Consider the following 24,360-nt stretch of genomic DNA (forward strand, 5'->3'; position numbering starts at 1 on the left):
ATTTTAATGTGCAGCCAGGGTTGAGAACCACTGGAAACAATGGTGAATTGTTCGGGGAAGCTTTAGCAACGGTGAATTGTGGCTAGGTTGGGTTGGGTTGGCTCTAGCAGATGAACCTCAGTTTGAAAGAAACAAAAGTAAATTTCTATATTTGGAACCTGGAAAATGTCTCTAGCGCTAAGTTCATTCGTCAAGTATAGCTTGATCATGTGAGTTATTTCCTCTTAATTTTTCTTCAGTATTCATGACATAATCTATAACATGAAGTGATACAATTATTTTCTCTTTTCCAAAGGGTTTTTTTTCTCCCTACCCTCCTCCATCTCTTTCTTGTTATCAGATTCCTTTAAAGCAGTATCTTCTCACAGTTTAACTTCTGAGAATTTGGGGTGGAGGTAGGGAGGGGTAATTAAATTTTTAAAATCAATTAACACTGTCATACTTTTGGAAATGTATGATTTTAGGTAGCTGGATTTGATTCTTCTTGTCCCACCACATACATTAACAGGAGTATTTATTAGAAAACAGCTTTGTAATATCCAAGGAGTTACAGCTGAAATTTCCCTGAGAATAAACATTCCACCGTTTTGAAACTTAAGTTTTCAGTCAATTAGAGGAGAGAAATATTTCAGTATTGCCTGTTGGCTTTCCCATCCCTGGTAAAGAAGGGATGGCATGAATCTTGCTCTACCATATAGTCACTCTGAGAGCCTTTTTCCAGAGAGACTGCTACATAAATAACAAACAAGTTTTATTATGAATGCTTGAACAGTTCAGCCGATGTCTTAGTCACTGTTTTTCTCCTGGAAAATACTCTGAAGAACACAGTAGAACATTTTCAATAGGAGCTAGTAGAAATATGCCTCAAATCATAGTCAAAGCTTAGGTTATATCTATAATTTTTCTGTTTTTCACTGACATGCTTTACACAATATGATAGAAAATGTTAGGGCCCAGGCTCAAAACCTGAGAGATATCTAACTGGCCTTATGTTCACTTTGCTTGGTGTTACATCGGTCTTTTGTGTCATAAATACCAGTTGTAAATATTCACAGTTTGGATTAATTTTAAGTCCCTTTGGGTAAGGCTGTATATTTTTAGATATTTTAGTGTGAATCAAACAGGCACTGCAATATGTAAATGAAGGTTTGAGAAAACACACATGTCATAATTATGACTAACACCTTTCTCAGTGATAATCTGTTTACATGGAGATAGAGCATCAATTATAGCTCATGAATAAATGAAATAAATAGCAACTGTAGAGCAATGAGAATTTCCACCCGTTCATAATGAGCTGTTCTTCTGCTCAAGCTGTATATTTTTCTTTATACCTTATCTAAAGCTTATTTTACAAGCTCTTTATGCATATTTTTTGACTGAGGAGGCTAACAAAGCTGGACCTTTAGTTCCCTGAGCTGGTTTTTGTACATCTCAGAAGAAGACATGACCAGGGTTTGGAGTAGTAGATTAACCTTGTCGATAGAACCAACCTGTATGCATGGTTTGCTGTGGAGAAGCAGTTTGCAGAATAGGCTCTGTTTTGGAGCTCATCTTAAAACTTGTTTTTCTCTGACTGAGAACCAAAGACAGTATCACAACAAAGACACTGGTCTTATTCCTTGAAGCAACATTAAAAGTTGGTGTGGCTTCATGCTAGAATGTACAAACAAGTTTAGCTTTTACTATCAGTATAAAAGCCACACTTTAATTTATAATCGTCATCTCATATCTTCAGAAAGTGTGGCACATTTAGAGATTCTGTTCTCATTGCCAGCCTCCAGAATTATAGTGATATGACACTTAAATTACCAAGTTAACAAGAATGCTTATGCCATTAGTTTATAAGACGTTAATTGTCATATCTTCCTAATATAGTAAGGCCATATTGATGATGAGGGTTAAAAAAACTAGCTTATGTAAATATGAGTTCAACCTGAGTTCAATCCATCATAGTATTTATATAAATTTAAATTGTTTTGAAATGTGATGAAATGTAGTTTATCATGAAAACATTCACATGAAGACATTCACAACTAAAATCAAAGTATGGTGACTAAATATTCACTTCAGAATTAGAGATTTTTGACTATCTGAGTGCAGATGGTTATACAGATATTTTTTCTATTTTTGTTGTGTACATGACTTTGTTTTTAAAAATATAACAAATATGACTTAACATTGAATGAGGCTAAGCTGAAACAAGTGTTTGGAAAAAAAATGGTATGTATAGAATTTATTGCAAGATACCATTGCATTTTCTAACAGCACAGTAGAATAATGATATACTACTGTACTACCGGAATAATGGGATAATGCCTTCAACAAAGAGCAGCAGACGTCATTTAGGACCACTTAACTAAGGCATTAACGCCTTTTGTTAATGAGGTCAAGTTGCTGGGTTTGGTGTCTTCAGGGGCTGGGATAATTAATGCAACTTTGTCCCCAATTTCAATCAACTGTCTTGTAAATGTCTTGCAAATCCACATGGTTGGTTGCAATCCAAAGTGTATTCCCTATAAACAACGAGTCGGTAGTGAAATGTAGACACTGTGACAACACACTTTATGTTTATGTTTTTAAGACTGATTAATTTATATTTCATAGTACTAAATTTATACAGTTCCAAAAATTAACAATGTATAAAAAAGATATTTAGTGAAGTTTCTCTCCCATCCCTGTCTCCCATCTGCCTAATTTCCTTTCTCCTTCCCACTAGGTAATCAATACTATTCTTTTCTTACACATCCTTACAAGCAATTCTATATAAGGATACACGAATATGTATTTTTTCTACATCCTTTTAAAAATGAATCATATTGTCCTTTAGCAAGTGTTCTGGAACTTGCCTTTTTCACTGAGCAGTATGCCATGGAGACCGTTCCAAAGAGCTTCCTGGCTATTCTTCACAGCTGCATAGTGTTCTATTCTGTGGAAGTTCTGTAATGTCTTTAACCTTTCAATGGACATAGATTGTTTCCAACCTTCTGCTATTATAGCAAGGCTGCAGTGAACAACATTGTACATATTTCATTTTTGTATAAAATAGCAGCATACACTCCATCTCTATCTCTATGATAAATTCCTAGAAGTAGAACTGCTGGGTAAAAATTTTGATAGCTATCGTCAAATTAGCCTCCAATGAGATTGTACAAATTTATACTCTTATCAGCAATTCATAATAGTGCATTTTCCACAGACTTGCTAGTATATGTTTAATTGAACTTTGGAATTTTTGCCGATCTTATAGGTTAAAATAGCATCCTTTTTTTTTTTTTTTTTACAATTTGCATTTATTTTGTTATGAGAGTGAAGTCAGGGAATTTTTCATATATTTAAAAGCCATTTTTACTTCCTTTTAGTGACCTGCCTGCTCATGTATTTTGGTCATTTTTTTGCTTTTGTGTTGTTGGCCTTTTTGTGTTGGTTTTAGGAACTCTTCATATTTTGAATCTTAATAAAAAGGCCAATCTGAGGTCATAATTCTCCCTTGTTTTCTTTTGATTCTTAACTTACACTAAAATACTTGATCCATTTGTATTTTATCCTGGAATAGGGTGTGAGGTATAGATCTAACTTTTCTTTTCCAGTTGACTACCCACTTCTTCCAATACCATTTACTGAATTGTTCGACTTTTTCCCACTTTAAGACACTACCTTCATTATAAACCCAAATCCTGTTATGTATTTGGGCCTACATTTTGGGCTTTCTATTCGGTTTCACTGGTCTGTGTATTCAGGGAGCAACACCACACATTTTAGTTGATTTAATATCTGGTCAAATTAATTCCCTTCATGTTGCTTTTCTTTATGGAGTTTTTGTGGCTGACTCTGGCTTATGTGTTTTTCTATACAAACTTCAGGGTCTTCTTTTCTGATAAAAAATGGGTTTGTATTTTTATTAAGATCATGATGAACATTCAGCTTGGGGAGAACTGGCAATATTTTATGATGATGTCATTTCTATTTAGGAATGATTTTCAAGTCTTCTGGTGTCCTTCAGAAATGTTAAACTTTTTGTCATGTTGGACTTGCCTATTTCTGATTAGTTTTATTCCTCGTTATTTAATATTTTAATTGTTGTTATAAATGGTATCTTTTTTACTATGTCTTATTACTGGTTGTGTTAATATATATAAAATTATAATTTCCATACATTAATTTTGTACCCTGCTATTTGACTGAATGCTACTATTTGTAATAGTTTTTGAGTTAACTTTCTAGAGTTTTAAGCTATATATTCATATCTCCTGAAAATAGAGATAGTTTTAACTACTCAAACCAAAAGTTATATAATAGTGATAAAGTAGGCGTCTTTATATTGTTCTGATTGTAGTGGAACTAATTCTTGTGTTTCCCATTAAGCATAATGCTAGCTTATGGGTTGAGATAGATATATTTTTCGTGTTTAGGAAGTGGCCATTGTTCTTATTTTATCGAATGTTTTATCAAGAATGCATGTTCAATTTTGTCAAATGTCATTCCAGTATCTATGAATATAGTAATTTGATTTTCCCCCCTTAGATTTATTAATAGGATGAACTTGATTTTTACCTTGCTACATACTCACTACAATCTAGTTTATGGCAATTTCATGACCTTTTGGTTTCTGAATTTTAGATTTGCTGAAAGTTTAAAGATACAGAAGTTTATTTTTATAGATATGTAGAAAAATAACATTTCTTTAATGTAATGCAGGTGACTTGGGAGAAAAGGGGGAGCGTGGCCCTCCAGGAAGAGGTCCCAAAGGTTTGCCTGGAGCTATAGGTCTCCCAGGTAAGTGTGTTGTATAGCTGAGAGGAGGAGGTAGTGAAATTGGTAGCAAGAACACAGCCTGAATTGAATAAAATTTTAAAATAATTGTTATTTGATCACTTAAGCATATTAATTATTCAGAATGGCTAGCATAGATTTTTCAAGATCAGCTTTAGTAAAGAATTAAATGATCTGTAAATCATATCTGTATTCTTTGTCAGAAAATAGGTATCAGGACTTGAAATACTAATTTCCTTAAATAGATGCTTCAAGAAAAATAGTGTCAAGGTCCAGGCACAATGCACTTGTTATAAAATCCTGAATAAATTGGATCCTATCTATTTCTAAAGCAGGTGATAGTTTCCTGTTTTTTTTTAAATCTAAAATGCCAGAGCAGTAGGAAGATTAACCTGTTTTTAATCTCTTGCACAAGGAGTAAGTGGAATTTTATTTTTAAAGCTCCCCTTTCAAACACCCAGACCCTCCAAAACCCCACATCCAAAAAAAAAAGAAAGAAAATACAAAACTGAACATTCCTACTCATAACCACTAAGAGCTACACGCAAGCCACACATCACAGCTGCGTCAACTGAGGTGACAGGGTAGCCCTTGTGTGAAGGGCCCAGATTCTCTCACTGGGCCTTCTGTTCTCTTTATACACTGGCTACCCTGTCACCAGAGTCCAGGCTGGAACACACTCATCCCTTGGGGAATGATTTATAAGCCCAAGCACAGAGGCAACATAGCAGGGCCAAAAGCCAGTTCAGTGTAAGGGCATGAATGATGCACAACTTTCCAGCAAACGCTCTGTTATTGTGGGGAGGCAGTGGCTTAGGAAGGCTCCCAAAGCCCTAGGGGTCTGTTGCTGAGGAGAGTTGAGATGACACTTGCTTCCACAATGGTTTGGGAAAACTTGGTTTAGGGAAGCTTAGGAAAAGAAATTACAATTTTCTAATTCTGCCAGAGGCTGATGTATTTAATCACAGCTATAATTGTAGCCAAAAACATCATTGCTTTCCAATTATCCATTTCATTGCTTCTGGGGATTGCGTTCTCATTAAAAATTTTTTTTTTAAAAACATGAATGTTTGGAGATAACTCAAACACTGCCTTTCTAAAACTGATTCATGGGCTCGTCAAAATGTTTTCACGTATTGATAAATTTTTATAATTGGAAATGGAAGATTTATGATTAGTAATGAAAGGAAAATCTGACTTAAATTGGATTTAGAGAAGAGGATTTAGAGGAGAGGAAAAGGAAATAGAATTTACTAAAGGTGCTTGTCTCCGTCACCAGTAGTAGGAATAGGAAGTTTTGAGGCTGATAACATATCATCATCACAATTTACTTAATTATCTATACATTTATGAGAAAGCCTAATAACTCCTTCTTCTCTCATTTTATTGACAAATCACTTAACAATTCTTGAACCAATGACTTGCACTATTGGCAACATTTTCCTTTATTGAAAATGTATTATGGTTTCTAGGGATTCTCACTTTGCAAACAATCTGTTGGTAAGCCACATTTTAAATGTAAAGGTGAGAAGATCGAGAAGATCAGCTCCATGTGTGCTGTGTCCCAGACTGTCAGGAGCACATTATCTCCCACCTGCAGTAAACCATTTTCAGGAGCCAAGTTGATGGGGGGTGCAAACGGGGCACACAGTCAGTCAGAGGGGCTTCCCTGACTTGCTTTTTAGAACATCAGACCATCCATGTGTAAGCAAATTGTGAGGTAGGACAAGATCATCATTTGCAGCCCTCCCTGGGATCGCTTACAAACAAAATTACTAATTTTAGCTGATCTTGGATTTAATCTTTTTTTTTTAAATTGTTGAAACATTTTGTGCACCCCCTTATCCAGGGGACTTCTAATACCTGTCCTTTCTGTTCTCCTTTTCCTTTCTTCCTTTGGCCAGTCCTTGCCCCTCCTTTCCTGGGATTACCTCCAAAATCGTCGCCCTCCTCTGATGTTTCCCCTCCTCTCACTTTGCTCTCCCCATCAGCTCTGATTATCTCCCATCCTTCTCACCTCCCAGCTGACTCTTCTTTCTTGATTTCCTTGTTCTGGTTACTATGTCTCAACCTCGGTAGCCTTCCTTTTTTAGACTTTTGTTACCTTTTAATTGAGACGATATCTGACATTATTTAGTGACAAATCTGAGTTCCAGATTATTTTTCAGGAATATAGGCTAACTTTCAAAAGCACAGATGCCAGAGAAGAGGGGTCTGCTGGTGGGTCGTTTTCTGCACTTTGGCGCAGCATCCTCGTGTAGTGAGCAGGTGAAAGCACCAGCTGAGGGCTTGGGTTTCGAGGCTGGCCCACATTCTCTTGTTGACACCGTGCATATGCTTAAGTCAGTCAAGTTCCTGATGTGAGCTTTTTGGGTCATTCCTCCCTTAAAGCTAGTACCCGAAAGTGGGCTGTTTGAAGAGTGGCATCTACAATTCAGACATCCCAGGTTCACATTTTGACTGTGCCACTAACTAACTTTATGACACTGGGCATGTGACTTAATTTCTCTGCACCTCAGTTTTCCCATTTATAAAACAGTGATAACAAGAACATCTCTCTGATAGGGTAATTCTGAGAAATAAAGAAACTCAATCCACATAAATTGCTTAATGCAGTTCCTGGCTATAATAGGCGCTCAAGAAATGTTGGTTGTTCATACTATTATTAATATATCAAGTCCACTTTTTGCTTTTTAAGGTGGATCAAGGAAAGCTGAGGGCAAAGTTGGACCCTAGTTCAGCCCCTGCAGCTTTTTTCTCTTGCTGTTGATCAGCAGTAATTATTACTCTTTTCTAAATCAGCACCGCCCCTGACGCCCAGACGTTCCCTCCATGAAAGTCTACTTCAACTGCAAATCACAAATGCGAAGTACTGGGTAGCAGTACATCTTTTCACTGGTTAATTGTCCACTGAGGCTAAACTGCTTTTTATTTCTTGGTAGAGCTTGAATGTGACTCGGAATGTGATTTCTGATCTCTCAAAAACATAATAGGACTTTAAGGCCTGATGAAACTTCAAAAGGATTCTGTGCAGTAATTTGTCTGGAACCTTCTAGATAAATAAATTATTTTCTTACCTAAAAGAAAGAAACTGCAGAACAGCATGGTCTGCAACCTTCTTTGTTGTTCCTATTGTTGGATTTGGGGCTTAAATCCTCCTGAATAAAAAAAAGATAGTTGGATCATTCTTTGTGCTAAGGCATTTAACATATTTTTAACGACGTAACTAATATCATCATTTTCTATCAGTTGTTAGAGTTCCTGTATTCTTTCTGGACAGTTTTAGTTCCCTGTCTCCCCTCTCCAATGCTGTATCTCTGTTTGTTTAGTGTTAAGTATTACATGCCCTGTAGGGACATAATGCTCATTGCTTGTTATGGAACACAGGTTATTATTATAACCTTTACACTGATGATCATTTTGGCTGCAGTGCTTTGTTGTTTAAAAAGTACACATACACAATCTAGTTTGTTTCTCACAGCCAGGAGTAGGCTGGGCAAATATTTAAGAAGTGCAAACATGGAGCCAGGCTGCCAGGGCTTATGCACTGTTCTTTTACCTTGAAGTGCTTCAGTTTCCTCTTCAGTGAATGGGAATCATTATGCCTACTTTGTGTTTAGAGCATATATGCACATGTTAATACATGTAAAGCTCTTGGAACAGTGCCTGGCATATGGCAAAGAGAAACTCTGACATTATTTAGTGAAATTTAACTGTTATTATTGTTGCTCCCTTTTTTATAATATATTTGAGAAAGTACAGACTCTTAAATTCATGTCCTGACAAAAGTCTGTCAGGTAATAACAAGACAGATATTCATGCTTCCTGAGTCTGTGTTCACAAAGTGGGCAGAATGATTGGCTGGCTGTCCAATCATACGATTAGTTTTTCTTTGCAACCTAGACATGTGAACTGGGCATGTCCCATAATTGCTGAGTGTCTCGCTTCTTTCTCTGCCTCTCTTGCAGAGCTACGTGGATCATATTAGCAATCCCTGGAACTTTAGTCTCCCCCGCCTTCAGTTTTGTGCCACAGGTCAGCTAGTGTTATTGCTTGGTCGGTTGTCTCAAAGACCTCTCTCGGTCTGCTGCCACCAAACTTGCCCATTAGGACTAGTTCCTCATCACTCTGAGAATTTTAAAGGAACACATTTATTAATAATAAAGAGTCCTGACTTCCTCTTTGTGCACTCACTAGGGCAAAACGTAAATTAAATGACAAATCATTTGAATGTGAACACCAGGAAGGTGACTTGTGAGCTGAGGTGCTTTTTGCCTCTTGGACATGGAAGTTATAGCTGGCTTTGTGCTGGACTATACTAGGTTATAAGAATGTTCGGTTTTCTTGTGCAAAGTCTGCAGAAAGGTGAGCTTTGCTTGAGACTATTGAGTGGAAAAATACACACGCACACATTCAGTTCCGGGCGAAGTTTTTCAGTACCTAATTATTCCATTTCCATTGCTGCAGTTGTTTTATTTGGTTGCTGGGCCTTACATAAACCAATTTACAATTCCTTAAACATATACTGCTTTGTCAAATACCACAACATTAAGCTCAAGAAATATAAGAAACTCCTGGTACATACAAAAAGTCTACATAACCACTGGATTAATTATGAAATACCCTATTTAATGTGAAAATTATTCACTTTTTTTTTTGGACTGTATACACAGTCCCTTTTATTCCATAGCATATATTAGGTGAGGGGCTGCCTCCAGAATGATCCAGCCAGGATTGGCTTCCATCAGTGTAACATGACTACCCTCTAGTGGTTTCATAGAGAATGACATAGCTGTTCATTTGTTTAAAAAAAAAACATAAAATGTTTGGCAATAATTTTTAAATATTTTATTTTATATTGACATATAATAGTTATACATATTTATGGGATATGTAGTAATGTTTCAATAGAAATATTATATAATTTTTCAACATTTGTAGAGCCAGACTAGGGTAATTAGTATATCCATCATCTCAAACATTTATCATTTCTTTGTTTTGGGAATATTCAACATTTTTATAGGTCCTTGACATTTCAGAAAACCATGTAATCATTAGGCAGTTAGTGTAAGTAATACACACATGAGGCAGGCAGAGCAGAATAACACTTTAGATCCATGCTTTCTCTTTCTGAAGAGTTACAAAGCAGTTGATAGATATTCATTAATGCAGCTGCTGGGCTAACCATTTATGCCCATTTCGTGAACAGTTATGATGAGTCAGCTTCACCTTTTGAGTGATATGGGCTGTGGACATAGTGTCACCCAGCTGAGGCTCCCACATAGTTTAGAACATCCCTGAGAGCAAAGGCCCTGGGTCAGGGTTCTCCAGAGCCTGACAATCTGCTATGTTAAGGCTGGTTTTTCTTCTCTGGTATTTCTACAGGGCAAAACCTCAGAGAAATACCTTAGTTTCTTATGATCATTAGAGCTCCGCAAAAATCGATACTGCTTTTTGATTTTGTGCCTCTGTCTACGTCCTGGTCAACTCAGGCCCAAGGAATTCAAAAAAAACAATGACAACACACACACACACACACACACACACACACACCCTGCCACAACCCCCCACACCCTTCCACAGAGTTAAAAAAATCAATAGGTAGGAAAATACAGTTAGGTTAGTGCAGTGGTTAAGGGTCCTCATTTCTAGCTCTATGACTATGGACAATTATTTTACCTTCCTAACTCTCAGTTTATACATGAGAAAAATGGGCTCAATCATGAGCATAGTGTATGGCACATGGAAAAGAGAAAGCATTCTCATTAAGCATTGGTGGTGGTGATGATGCTGCTGATGATGATGACGTCATCCAAAGCTCCAAAGGGTAAATTGCTGCATTTGCCAAAGGCAGAATTGGTTGAGATGCACGCTTCATAAAATAAATCAAGGGTAGACAGGATGGCTTCATCAACTCTTCCTTCAGAGGATAAGCAGCAATTTGGAATAAACTCAGCAAGGTAAAAAAAGAAAGAGAAAAACTTCTCCTGGAGTGTGTCGATGGGGAACCAAATGTGAAAATCTAAAAAGCTATCCTTCTGCTTTTTAATATTGTTTGTGTATTAGAGAATAAATTATTTAAAACTTAAGGTTTTTGGCTGGCTCTACAAATGTTGAAAAAAATTTGAATTAGTCGCTAACACTTAAACATTGGAAGATATTTATTTAAAGACTCAGCTTCCTGGCTTCTCTTGAAAATTATCAGAAGTTCTGGCAATGCTGGCCTGTATTCCCCAATGGCAGCTGTTAGCTGGAGAAGAGCTGCTGCCGGCATCCACTTTCCAGCTCACCACAGGCCTCACTCCTCCCTTTGGTCTCCCCAACACTTACGTGGAATATTAGTGGCCAAATTTCATTGTATTTGTACTTTACGTTTTCATCTCATAAAAACAGTGGGGGAATTCCTTAATCCAGCCTCATTTCTTTATAACATCAGGGATCAGAAAACTTTATTTGTGAAGGATCAGATTATTTGGCTGTGGGCACCATATTGCAGCTATTTAACTCTGCCCTGGTACGCCAAAGCAGCCACAGACAATATGCAAACAAATGACCTTGGTTGTGTTCTAATAAAACTATTTACAAAAACAGGATTTGGCTATGAGCTGAAGTTTGTCCACCCCTGATCTAAATGACCATCCCAGCCCCTGTGCTCATTTGGTTTTCTACCTCTTCTTTGGGCATTTCCTTCTCCTAAACTTGATTTGATTTTAAGGCACACCTGGTATGTCTCAGTGGGAACATTCCTAGTGATAAGCTGCATGAAAATCAGATTTAGATCTGGCTCATCTTTTAAACCTTAAAAAAGTCAACTTCACCTTTAACTGCATCTGGTGTTAAGGATCTTAACAGGTGCTGCTAAAAGCATAGTTCTGCTACAGCTTTATCTATAGATGTTGTGGATTAGCGAGAAGCTTTCTCAGGGGCCTCATCATTAAAAGAAAACACATAATGATCTGCTTCGCACTTACTAGGTATAGTTGAATGAAAGTGTATGGGGTAAATTAGGGAAAATTACTTATATCTGCTTATCTGTAGCTTTGAGATGGATAAATTCAAAGATAATTATTCTCCCTTAAAACTTATTGATATATCGCCCTATGACATTGCTTTGTGAGGATCGAAGTGTATGCACCAGAGGAAGAATGAGATGTATGTAAAGCAGGATCTCTAACCTACCTTCCTTCTAAAAATATGTGAGATATATGTAATAAGACCACTGAATAAGACCATATTACTACAGTAAGACCAACAAAAGACATGTAAAAAGACAACTAAAATAGAAAAAGAAAAGTAAAAACCACAGAGAAAGAAGGAAAGTAACCAAATATAAGCAAGTAAGTAGTTGAACATGCAGATTTGGCTTCCAGCTTTTTGGCTGAAAGACCAAGATGGCTGAGATGGAATGAGGATCCCTATATTATTTTGGCATACACAATTTGTTTTACACTGATTTCGCATCACCACTTTTGCAATAATTGTGTGAAAGTGCTGCTGGTGCACTGGGGTAAACATTCAGCAGACATTCCTCTTTGTTATGGGGTGCTGTGCCTCAGAGAGTGTGTCCCATTGAGGGCAACATACAACCCTTAAACACGACAAAAGGAAGACAAGCAAGAAATGTCCCCCAAAGAACCTGCTATTGCAAAGTTCATGTTGGGGTCAGCCCTTCATGAGAAAAATATCATGAAATTTTGTAGGGCACATGGCACAGCCTTCTAAAAGACATTAATCAATAATATCTTAATAATTGTAATAATAGCCCCTATTTATCAGGTGCTTTTGATTGTAGAATTTAATTATTATTATTATAATTTTATTTTTTTATTATTATTTTTTTTGAGACGGAGTCTTGCTCTGTCGCCCAGGCTGGAGTGCAGTGGCACAATCTTGGCTCACTGCAAACTCTGTGTCCCGGGTTCACACCATTCTCCTGCCTCAGCCTCTCCGAGTAGGTGGGACTACAGGCGCCCGCCACCACGCCAGGCTAATTTTTTTTTTGTATTTTTTTTAGTAGAGACGGGGTTTGTATTTTTTTTAGTAGAGACGGGGTTTCACCGTGGTCTCAATCTCCTGACCTCGTGATCCGCCCGCCTCGGCCTCCCAAAGTGCTGGGATTACAAGCGTGAGCCACCGCGCCCGGCCTATTATGATTATTTTTAATACGAAGTCTTGTTCTGTCGCCCAGGCTGGAGTGCAGTGGCGCGATCTCGGCTCACAGCAACCTCTGCCTCCCAGGTGCAAGTAATTCTCCTGCCTCAGCCTCCTGAGTAGCTGGGACTACAGGCATACACCATCATACCTTGCTAAGTTTTTTGTATTTTTAGTAGAAATGAGGTTTCACCATTTTGGCCAGGCTGATCTCAAACTCCTGACCTCAGGTGATCCGCCCACCTTGGCTTCCCAAAGTGCTGGGATTACAGGCATGAGCCACTGCATCTGGCCTGAATTTAATTATTAAGAAGACATTATCCCATCTTGTAGATGAAGAAACTGAGATTAGTGACTTGCTAATGTCACATTTTTCATAAATGATAGGGCTAGAATGTAAAGCTATTTGTCTGTCTCCAAAACCTGTGTTTTTAACCACTAAGCTATACTTCTCCCTGCCCAGATGTTGCTCAACTATTAGAAGTAAGGAATACTGCTACTTGCATTCAAAAGAAATATAATGTGAGCCACAAATGTGAGTTGCATGTATGATTTTAAATCAAGTAGCCACATGAAAAAGGTAAAAATAATCAAGTGACATTAATTTTAATAATATAATTTACTTAATCCACTGTGTGCAAAAGATCATTTCATCATGTAATAGACACAAAAATTATTAATGAACTATTTTATATTTTTTCATATGAAGTCTTTAAAATCCAGGTGTGTTTGATACTTAGTTCATCTCCATTTGGCCTCATCACATTTCAGCGCTCAATAGGCACCTGTGGCTGGAGGCTACCATGGTGCACGGTGCAGCTCTACTGATGGAAATGGAGGTTAGAGACACTGAGGTCTCTTTCTACTTTTAATTTCCATGAAAGCCCAAGTCCAAGGAAGGGATCTTATCATCATCATCATCATCTTCATCACCAATCATCACCAGTCATCATCCATCGTTTCCAAAAGCGTTTGTTAAACCCCTTATCTGAGCGCTGCTGAGCCGTGCCCTCTGCCAGTTTGCATCGATGAGGATTCTCCTGTTCACATGTGTAATCTTCTGTGTGTTTCAGGTGACCCAGGCCCTGCCAGCTATGGCAGAAATGGCCGAGACGGTGAGCGAGGCCCCCCAGGGGTGGCAGGAATTCCTGGAGTGCCTGGACCCCCGGGACCTCCTGGGCTTCCCGGTTTCTGTGAGCCAGCCTCCTGCACCATGCAGGCTGGTCAGCGAGCATTTATCAAAGGGCCTGACCCTTGAAAGGCTCAGTGCTGCAAGGCTGTCTGCATGAACCACGCCTGGTGAAGGAGCTTGGGTGAGAAACACCATCCAAAGCTGGGGAAAAGATGATTACCTTCAGCATGATTACAATGTATTACCTTCAGTATGATTACAGAAGTCCTACTTGACAATCACATTTAGAAGAACGGTGCTATTCAGTAAGTTCTCTTTCCTTTCCCTTGGAGGGAAGACAGCAGAGTCATCAGTTAAAAAAAAAAAAAAGAAAACCAAACACCTCCCTTGAATAAATTCATACTCCTGTTCCCAGGATCTTGAGCTTTAGTGTGCTATACCTATGTGTCTTATCGTGGGCCACTGTGCCAATAAACAAAAACAACTGTTTGGTTTACCTCAGTTGCAGTAGTTATTTTCATTTAGATATTGTTCTCAGATTATTGTTTCAGTTATATAGAGGATTACTAGACTAGTTATGAAGAAACCCCACTACATTCAATGGAATTGGTGCTTAAAATCCCATCGATGTGCTGTCTCTGGAGTAATAAGAAAGGGCTACATCGCCCGAAATGATTTCTTTACATCACGTATTGGTTTCCTTCTTCGGCTTGAACTTTTGTTGAACTGTATGTACTTTACCCCAAACCTGTTAATATTTTGAGCGCTTCTATGTGAAAGCGAAGAAATAATTTTAATACTCTGGCATTCATAAATTTTATTGATGAGATTATTTATTTTAAGGGTTTGAGGTAACATCTCTGGTTGTACCAAAGAAGAAATAAATATGGTTTCTTAATCTCTTGCATGTTTTCTTGTAAATAATCATGTTCAATGAAAAGAAGTTACTGAGCTTATTTAGATACATTAAACATTACTTAACTACTGGTTCTATAGGTGTATGTTTACAATATTAGTGTTTATTCTACATAAAGTAATTTAAAAAGCTGTTCCACAGAGGGTGTTACCCTGTGACAGATGCGTGTGTGTGTGTGTGTGTGTTTTAGTGTGTATGGAAAGAGCTTCATGGACCTTTTTGAAATGTTAATTCCCTAGAAAGATGTGCACCTGCATGTGCATGTATATTTTTGTATAGTATTTCAGAGATTTCGTGGACTTTTTTAAGTCTAGCCTTGCTTTGTTTCTAGGTTAAGAACCACTGCCTTCATTCCAATGGCTTGTTAGCTCCCTCCTACTCAGAACTTTATTGCAAACATGATTTATGTTTCACCATTTCTTGTAAATTTTATAAATGCAGCTCAGCTAAAGCACTGTATTCTTTTTTTTTTTTTTTTTTTTTTTTGAGACGGAGTCTCGCTCTGTCGCCCAGGCTGGAGTGCAGTGGCGCGATCTCGGCTCACTGTAAGCTCCGCCTCCCGGGTTCACGCCATTCTCCTGCCTCAGCCTCTCCGAGTAGCTGGGACTACAGGCGCCCACCACCACGCCCGGCTAATTTTTTGTATTTTTAGTAGAGACGGGGTTTCACCGTGGTCTCGATCTCCTCACCTCGTGATTCGCCCGCCTCGGCCTCCCAAAGTGCTGGGATTACAAGCGTGAGCCACCGCGCCCGGCCAAGCACTGTATTCTTAACAAGTATTTCCTGACCACTTAAGCACTTTATTATTATTTATGTAATCATATTGGCTTGCTGTTTCATTAACATCTACTTAACTATCCAACAGACAATATATTCATTTTCTATCACAGAGCCTGTGAGTAACCTGTGCTGGGGCATAGAACAATAGTTCAACATAGCATCTTTAGTTAGTTTATGGGACTAAATTCTGTCGTCAAAGGAGAGTGAGCCCTAATATAATTTTTTATATATTTTTTCTCATGCGTACTTTTATACATTTTAAATTCTAGTCCTAGTTGTTTGGTTAAATCAATCACTATGTAATTTGTATTTGGATTTCTTTAAAACTGCTTACGGCATCTAGTTTTATGCTTCTAGCATGAATTTTGCTTAAGAAGATTCCAACTTTGCCATATAGATCAGTGCTATTTCCATAGACTGAAAGAATGTTCTTTCCCTTTTTTCGAATATGATTTTTGAAAATAAAGGTCTCTGTTATAGCTCCCTAAAACAATACTTAAAAAAATGGCAAACTTTTTCAGGAGCTGTGACACATAATTAAATAAATGCATAGAAATTATCTTTTCACCAAAGTGCTTTTATTTTAACGAGAGTGACATAATCAAATACAATAAAAGAAAAATTAGATAATCAAACATGTTTCTAAGTTTTGTAATATTCATAAGAAAATTAAAAAAAATAAAATTTCAAAGAACAGTTCACTCAACTGTTTTACAAACCTGGTTATGTAAAGGTTGTACAACAAGCTCCACAGATACAGTCAGCAACATTGGCAACAAGCACTTACAAATAGATTATGCAAAACTACCACATTCCAAATGGCAGGAACAATTCATTATAAATTTCAGTTAAGTGAAGTAGTTTACAGAAGCGGAAGACACTTGACTTAGAACTTGCAAGGAAAAGAGCCCAGCAAATTCCCTCCATGAAAGAGAGTTGATAAATGTTGAATCTGACCAAGCATGTCTCTCTAGCAAAACAGAAATCTCAAATCCTCTCTGAGATATTTTTGAAAGTTGGATGAAGTGGCAACTAGAGCACTCACTGGGAGAGAAGAGTATAAATAAATAAAGTTGGTTGGAACCTGGCATGTTAATTAAGGGCAAATGATTCCTGATTTATTTCTAGCCAGTGCTTCTATGGCAGTATGATATGATTTTCGACCCTAATATCTGACAGGTTGGTTAAGAACTATGGAAATCACTTCCTAGACTGACTGAACACATAAATTCCCTGGCATGGTTTTGGGTAATTGGCTTCTGCACAGCAGAAGAATATGAATGAGTAGTCATATCAGGATAGGTGATTGATTTGATTATTTGGATACTTTACATTTCAAGCTGACTGAACCAATATTGCTATTCTTAAACATCATTAGTAAAATCTGATTTATTTGCCAACTGAAATAAGCTTAATATAAATTCCTGCTGTAGAAGATCACCTCTATTGTATTTTTAAAATTTTTTGGTGATTATAGTGTTTCTGAGATATAGTCTCTGAGTTTAAAAGTAAACCAAGGCTGGGCATGGTGGCTCACACCTGTAATCCCAACACTTTGAAAGGCCAAGATGGGAGGATAGCTTGAGCCCAGGAGTTCGAGACCAGCCTGGGCAAGACGGTGAGTCTCCCGTCTCTACAAAAATAAAAACAAATTTAAAAATTAGCCAGGCATGGTAGTGAGCGCCTGTAGTCCCAGCTACTCGAGAAGCTGAGGTTGGAGGATTCCTTGACCAGGAGTTTGAAGCCATGGTGAGCTATGATCACACCACTGCACTGTAGCCTGGGCGACAGAACAAGACCCTGTCTCTAAAATAAACTAACTAAACCAACATAGGTGGAAAACCAATAGAAATTCTGATTTCCAAATATCAAGAAAATTACTTAAAAATATTTGCTGGTAACCTGGCAAAAGGAGTGAAAACTCAGTATTAAGGAAAAAAATACTAGCAAACTAGCAATCTTGCTGTTTATAGAGGGTGATGAACATAAATGACTTTAAATATCTTTTTAAAAAAGAATACTTGTGTTCAATAAACATAGGTTAAGTTCTTTTGCACAAAGTAAAACAAATACTTTTCAATTGTGTAGTCTTCTTTAGTGAGTTGTGATCCAGGACATGGCAGTATAAAGTACCTATGGCTCAGAAACTATTAAATCAAAATGGGCTGACTGTAGTAATGCCTGTCTGTAAATACACATGCTCAAGTGCTCTTTAAATGCTCAAAGAGAGGAAGTGTAACATATTTGATTGATCTGGCTATCAGGAAGAGGATGCTGCTAACTGAAAATTACTTTTAGTCTTAATAAATGGCAATTCATGCTAACTCTCTGCTTAACATGCCTTCACAAATTACTCTTGACTCCAAGTTATCAAAACATAGCTGGAGAGAGAACAAGTGAGGGAAACTGTCTCCAACAAACTACCTCTCTTTCTGAGATATATTTGAAATTCCATTTTGTGTCTAAGTTGAAAATATGTGTGTGAAAAGACAACAATATTCTTTAGAGAGCACCTAGTTAATTTATCCAAAGGGGGCCTGAAGATAGGAATAGTTAAGAACGATGTAAGTTATTACCCGGTATAAGTAAACATATAAATCATCTGGCACCTTTTGATATAATTAATTTCTGTTAAGAAAACCTGCTATGTATTTAACTACTTATTGCCTATTTCCTTATCACTCATGGTGTAAAAGCTTCTATGGATGAGAAAAGTTAATTGTGTTATTTCTTATCTCCCTCAGGGACCTCTACAGCAAAAAGTCTCAAATGATTTTAGTGAGATGGTCACTCTGGGGGACAAAAGTCCCAAAGGACTGTCTGCTTTTGGGCTTTTGTTTATGCTTATAATTCTCATCTGAAATAATTAGACTAGGCTTTTTATGAACTGCCAGGGAGATGGGTGACAAACTTGATTATTTCAAGCTGAGCAATGATTCATGTGACAAAGAATACTATAATGATGGTACAAACATGAACCCTGCAATAGACCAATTAAGGTTCCTTGGACACCTGTGGGCTCATGGTTAGCCGAGAGTGCTTCTGGAGCATCCCCATGGTTGACACCAAACAAAACGGACTGAAGTGTGGAGCTTCAGCCGTGGCAAGTGATGAAGAGTAGAAATGGCCTCAATAATTGCACCTTAGATTTCCCTGACATAGGGTCAGAACCTTTATTGCTGAGATAGGTGACAAGCTCATTATGCATAATGAACACATAGGAATCAATGCCTCAAAGCATTATGCCCATGTGGGATTTTGAATAAAACTAGTGCCATTGCACTTAACGTGAGTATATTCAATTAAACCTTAAAGAGTTTGATGAGGTAAGATAGAGAACAAACAAAATGGGGGAAAACACACCCTAAATGTTATTTAAAAATAAATAGTTGTAAAATACACCCAATACAACCTGAATTTAAAGACATTAATGCACTGAAAAACATTTATCTCCAAAATGTACATAACACAATAAAATAAAAAGTTGTAAAACAGCCAGCATCTTTACTTACACCCAGAAGCTTAGTATGGTCACACAATACACACACTTCTGATAAACTTATATCTTATTTACTCCCTCATTTAGTGAAGCCTCCCACTTTATTAGTATTCACTTTTGACGAATTCATGAAGCAAGTAGCTAACTCCTCCAGTTGTACCACATCACTCACTATTGGATCTGAACTTGCAATTTTTTTTTCCATTTAGATTTTCTTAGACTTAGCTTTGGTCTTATAAGGTTGTCTTATCTTTCAGACAAATTTTTGCTGTGCTGGGTCTACATGTCTGAATGAGTTTTCTCTGTGTTCACTTGGTTCTTCATTCAATTTAACCAAATTGATCAGTTACTCTAGCATTATTTTGTCGAGTAAAACATTTGGATTATAGCTCCAGGTAAGCCACACAATAAAAATGATGACACTCATTTGTCCTATTGCCTGAGACTTTTAGTAGTTGAACAAATTTAAGATAATTAATGCTATCTTAACCAGCCAACTAATAAATGAACACAATTCAGTGGACTAAGTCACTTTGAATTATGTAGGCATAAAAGATACAAATTCAATTATCTTCTGCATCTCCTCCTCTTCAAAGCCTGCATATAATCTTTGTGAGCAGAGATGGTACAAAAGGGGGATGGTACAAAAATGTGTCAACACTCAAGTATTAAGAAATAACGCTGGAAAACCACGACAGTAAACACTTGTATGTCTTCAGAAGGTGGATACAGACAAGTGTGAAAAATAATTTAAGAACAAGAGCAATAGACAAATCTGCAAAACTTTTTTGAGTATTCATTAAAACAACTTCAGCAAAACACTTAACTGAGAAATTCTCAATCCCAGTGTATTATTAGTGTTATGAAAATAAAAATGGTACTAAAAAAATGGTGTTTCTAATTGTACTTTTGTAAATAGTGATGTATTCTAGAAAAATATAAACGTTATACAAATCTAACTGTAAAATTTTCAGTACACTGAGCAACATAGAGTTTAGACATTGTGTAGTTTTATAAATTGTCTACTTCTTGTGACAAGCTAAATCTTTTTTCTTGTCTATTGAAAGAGAGTATCTGTCCGGTCTAAAAGGTAGGATAATTATTTAGCTGTTTGATCACTATTTGATCACTAAAATATGAGAGTGGTGTATAAACAGTTATGAATAGTTAATCTGCGTGTTAACTAAGTGTATAAGTACATATATATCCACCGAAGAAATAAAATCAAAACAGTCAACAAACCAAAGGGTACTGTGCCTGTTTCATAAAGATGCTTAAAATTAGGAAAAACATAAATTAACAAAACAAATTAACAAAAATTATCTACAATAGTTAAAAAAAAGTGCAAAGGCAAGAGTCTGATTTAGTTGTCCACTAAACCGTTCGTAGCCTTGTATTTCTGTTAGTTTGTTCAGTTCTTCTGAACAAATTGCTTTAAACACCATCTTGTGGACAAATGGAGGTATATCACAGGTTCCCAACAGATGAGAGAGGCTGCAGAAAGGCTAAATCTTACCCAACTCATAAAACAGATTCATAAAAATTACTTTATAAACCAAATATCAAATGATAATTTTCACAGACAACGTATTTTAATATAATTGCTTAAGTTCTTTAAGTGACTAAAATTTTAAAGTTTAAACAATATCATGAAATAGGGAAATAAACTTACGGGGTTACTTTGATCGCAAAGTGAAAAGTTTAAAAGGTTAAAACTTGCTGTGTTTGTGTTACGGTTAGAAGTAATGGTTAATGTCTTCAGTTGGAAAGAATAATGAACAAATCCATGAATTATTCTTCTGTTTTTCTTTGGATTCCAAAGGCCATAAATATTAATTGAAGTCATACTTTAATCTTTGCATAGAAAGACTTCTATCTGAAAGTGTTTTGAACTTGGTATAAAATGTAAGATTGGAACTCAAACATACTTGTATATGGAAATCACAGTTTTAATATTAATCGTCATGGCCCATAATTATTTTGTATTTAAACACGTATGTTTTCTGGAGTGCAAACAAGAGATAATTCATGAAATTGAATAATTCTTCTCCCCTGCTTTGAACATCATTAACATCTATGTGGAAATAAACACATGTTTTGGAATGGAATAAAATGGTGCAAGGGATTTGGCAACCAGCAAGTCATTTAGAGGAAAATTTCCCACCCTACTTTGGGGCCCAAATTATTTACTTTCTTTTTATTAAAGGAGTGGGGCAACTGTCAAATCTCAACTTCATTTGGTGTTAAATTAGGTGGACCCAGCATTTCTTGCTGCCCTTTGTTGCATATCATGTGTACAGAGCTGAGGCAGGAAAAAGTATCTGAAGGTAAATAATAGAGTAGGGTGAGAAAGGCTTGTACCATGTGGATACAGCCCTGTTTCTCTAGTTATGTCAAATGTAGTCATATTTCCCAGTTACAAAAAATGAGTTTGTGTCATTGTGACAAGTCCACTTTGTAATATGCATCACATAATATTATATTTCCCCGTCCCATCAAATTACCTGAATAAATCCAAATCCTTGAAATAGGAATTAACCAGTCAAGCATTAATGGTATTTAGAAAGATTTCTAAATATACAATTTATAAAAAAGAATGCATGATGTATTTTGTAGAATAAAAATGAACAGAGTTAATAAAACAAGAAAATGAATTGTCTTTTTATGTCTATGGAAGGAACAACTCAAAAACCAAAAAACAAAAAAAGTTGATTACCATCAGCAAAAAAGTCCATGAAAACATTAAAATGATAAAATAAATATTTTTAAATTAGCAAACAGGCAAAAAGATAAACAACCTATTAATATGAAAAAAAATCTTTGAAAACATATAAAATGTTTAGCTTTATGACAAATTCAAGTAAATTAATATGAGTGGCAGATAAGTTGTAAGCGTTTAGAAAATTAAACAAATTAAAAGCTCAAGATATACACATAGCACCAAATTTTAGATCTATGTACACTTTTTCAGGATAAATTACCATTTTACTAAGAAAACACATATGTATGTTCCAATTGTGTAAGTTTAAAACACAGCACCGTTGTAGGTATTGCACAAGAAAGAAAATGAAAAAAAAAATCAATGTCAAAACGCTTACAATAAATAAAATAACCTTGGAAAATAAAATAAATAAACTTGGAATTGAAATATACAGCATAATTCAATATGAAATACCTAAAACGTTATAGGTATGCACAGCCATTGTAGACAGTACCTGACCAGCAGTTCATTAATCTATAATGAAAAACGGTTCAAATCATGGATGCATTGGAACAAACCCTGCCTTAAATTAGGCACGTTCCTCAGACACAACTCTGTTCACAGCTTTTTCCAATGTCAGTGGGCTCGCCTTTCTAAACTCATTTTTCAGTAAACAGACAAAAGCAATCATCCTGTTTCAGCCAAATTGAAATCTGCACTGCTCCTTGAAGAGGTGTGAGTCCTGATTGCTGTGGCTGGCAGGCTCTTGCGGCATGTTCTCACATCTGTGGGACCCACCATCTAGACTTCTGCAACATCCTCATGCCCAGTATTCTAGAGAATCAGTGCCTGCCAATCAACAGTTCCTCAATGAATGCACAGCTAATCAACAGAAAGACTGTTTAGTCATTTGATGATCACTGTATTTTTGTTTCTTTTCAGAGGACATGGTTTTAGAGTGGGTGTGAACTCTTTGGTCTGAGCACTAGTTGAATATCCGGTCCTGTGGTTTTCCTTTGTTGAGCTGTACCTCTTGCTGCAGCTTCTGGAGAAATATAATTCTCCTTAAGAGCTTTTGGGCTTCGCCTTCTTAATATGCATTTGCTGACACTACACATTCATCTTCTAGGACAAGTGAGTCCATTCTTTACGTATCCCATCCTTTGTTCTGATGGTGGCGTCTTGTCTTAAAGTCTGAGGGTGATGAGGTCATAAGAATAATGGATACAAGGGCCCAAAGATCTTGCTAGGCCATTGAAGCTTTAAGAGTACCAAAGACAGCTTGGTGACGTCACCACCAAGCACCTTGCAGGGAAAACAGCTTTCTGTTTACCAAATGAGAAACTGAGTGAGGGGACCACAGAGTATTAGGCTTTTTTTTGCAGAACTCATACAAAACTGGAATTTGATACTCCCTTTTCATGCAGTACTTATTCATGCCAGTGGTGATTGCTTTGAATTGAGCTCATTACACAGAATTAACAAAATCATTTCAGTGGTTGGCTATGCTGGGTGTTTCGGCTCCCTGATAAAACAGTTTCCTGCATTTTTTTTTTGAAAACATAAGTTGTAAAATGAAGTTCTTATTGCCTATTTTTTCTGCATAAGTAGGATAGATGTAGATGGTATAAAAATTCTTAAGTTATAAAAAGTAGTCAAAAAACATTCAACAGGAGCAATGCACTATATCAAAAAAGTTGACAAGATGTTTAGCAATGATAGTAAATTTAAACACCAAGAAAACTTAAAGTCTGAAACTTTAAAATTGAGAAATCAAAGGCCAACCACATGTTGATGAGTCTACAAAATGGATATCATCATCAGTCTACTAAGTCACAAGGTGCAATTTCCTTTTGAAGAAGAACTAACGATAAAATTTACTTGCATATTTCATATAAAACTCTGAGTAAAAATCATAGCAATTGTAAAGCAAAACATATGGAATGAATTTGGGAAAAATCAAAAAATGCTGATTTGCAATTGCTATAGGAATAGGATTCAAATGGTTGCTTTTAATGTCTGGCTTACTCCAAAAAAAAATAAAAAATAAAATAAAAAAAAGGAACCCACAGATGATGAGGGTTTGATGGTATTAAGATAGCTCCAATGGCAAGGAAGTGTCACCAGGAACGAAGTCTTCTTCGGGTGTGTTCATTTCCCACCTGTCCGCTGATGGGCATGAGACACAGGATAGAGGCAATCTTCTGGGTTACATCTTCCACTGGGTCCTGGGGGGCCCTGGGGGCCTGGGGCACCTGGTGAGCCTGGCAAACCCAGAGCTAATGACATAAAAAAAACAAAACATCACAATGCAGATCACATATGGCCCTTCCTCTCTCCCACCCTCTAGCCAACATGGATCACTCGAGTTGACATTTAAGGACCCTAGGGGAGAAGCACGGTTCTCA

At 36.8% G+C, this 24,360-nt stretch overlaps 2 protein-coding genes across 9 annotated transcripts in view; one reads left to right on the forward strand and one right to left on the reverse strand.

Annotated features, from left to right (window-relative positions):
• The window catches only part of COL9A1 (collagen type IX alpha 1 chain), a 197,949-nt gene extending 182,545 nt beyond the window's left edge, over nucleotides 1-15,404 (forward strand). For 6 of the 8 annotated variants that reach the window (XM_058435315.1, XM_058435319.1, XM_032154050.2 and 3 more), the window contains 2 exons: nucleotides 4,699-4,776; nucleotides 13,998-15,404. In XM_058435315.1, coding sequence (XP_058291298.1) covers nucleotides 4,699-4,776; nucleotides 13,998-14,182 — 263 coding nt within the window. In that variant the 3' untranslated portion in view covers nucleotides 14,183-15,404. Of the gene's footprint in view, nucleotides 1-4,698; nucleotides 4,777-13,387 lie in introns of all 8 variants that reach the window. The other 2 variants (XR_009212388.1, XM_032154087.2) reach the window with 2 other exon arrangements.
• A 936-nt stretch (nucleotides 15,405-16,340) lies between these two features.
• Nucleotides 16,341-24,360, reverse strand: part of COL19A1 (collagen type XIX alpha 1 chain) — a 337,609-nt gene continuing 329,589 nt past the window's right edge. The window contains exon 51 of the mRNA XM_032154149.2: nucleotides 16,341-24,231. Within this exon, the coding sequence (XP_032010040.1) occupies nucleotides 24,104-24,231 (128 nt within the window). The 3' untranslated portion in view covers nucleotides 16,341-24,103. The remainder of the gene's footprint in view (nucleotides 24,232-24,360) is intronic.

Source organism: Hylobates moloch, unplaced genomic scaffold, assembly GCF_009828535.3.
Source record: "Hylobates moloch isolate HMO894 unplaced genomic scaffold, HMol_V3 SCAFFOLD_2, whole genome shotgun sequence".
NCBI classification, from domain to species: Eukaryota; Metazoa; Chordata; class Mammalia; order Primates; family Hylobatidae; genus Hylobates; species Hylobates moloch.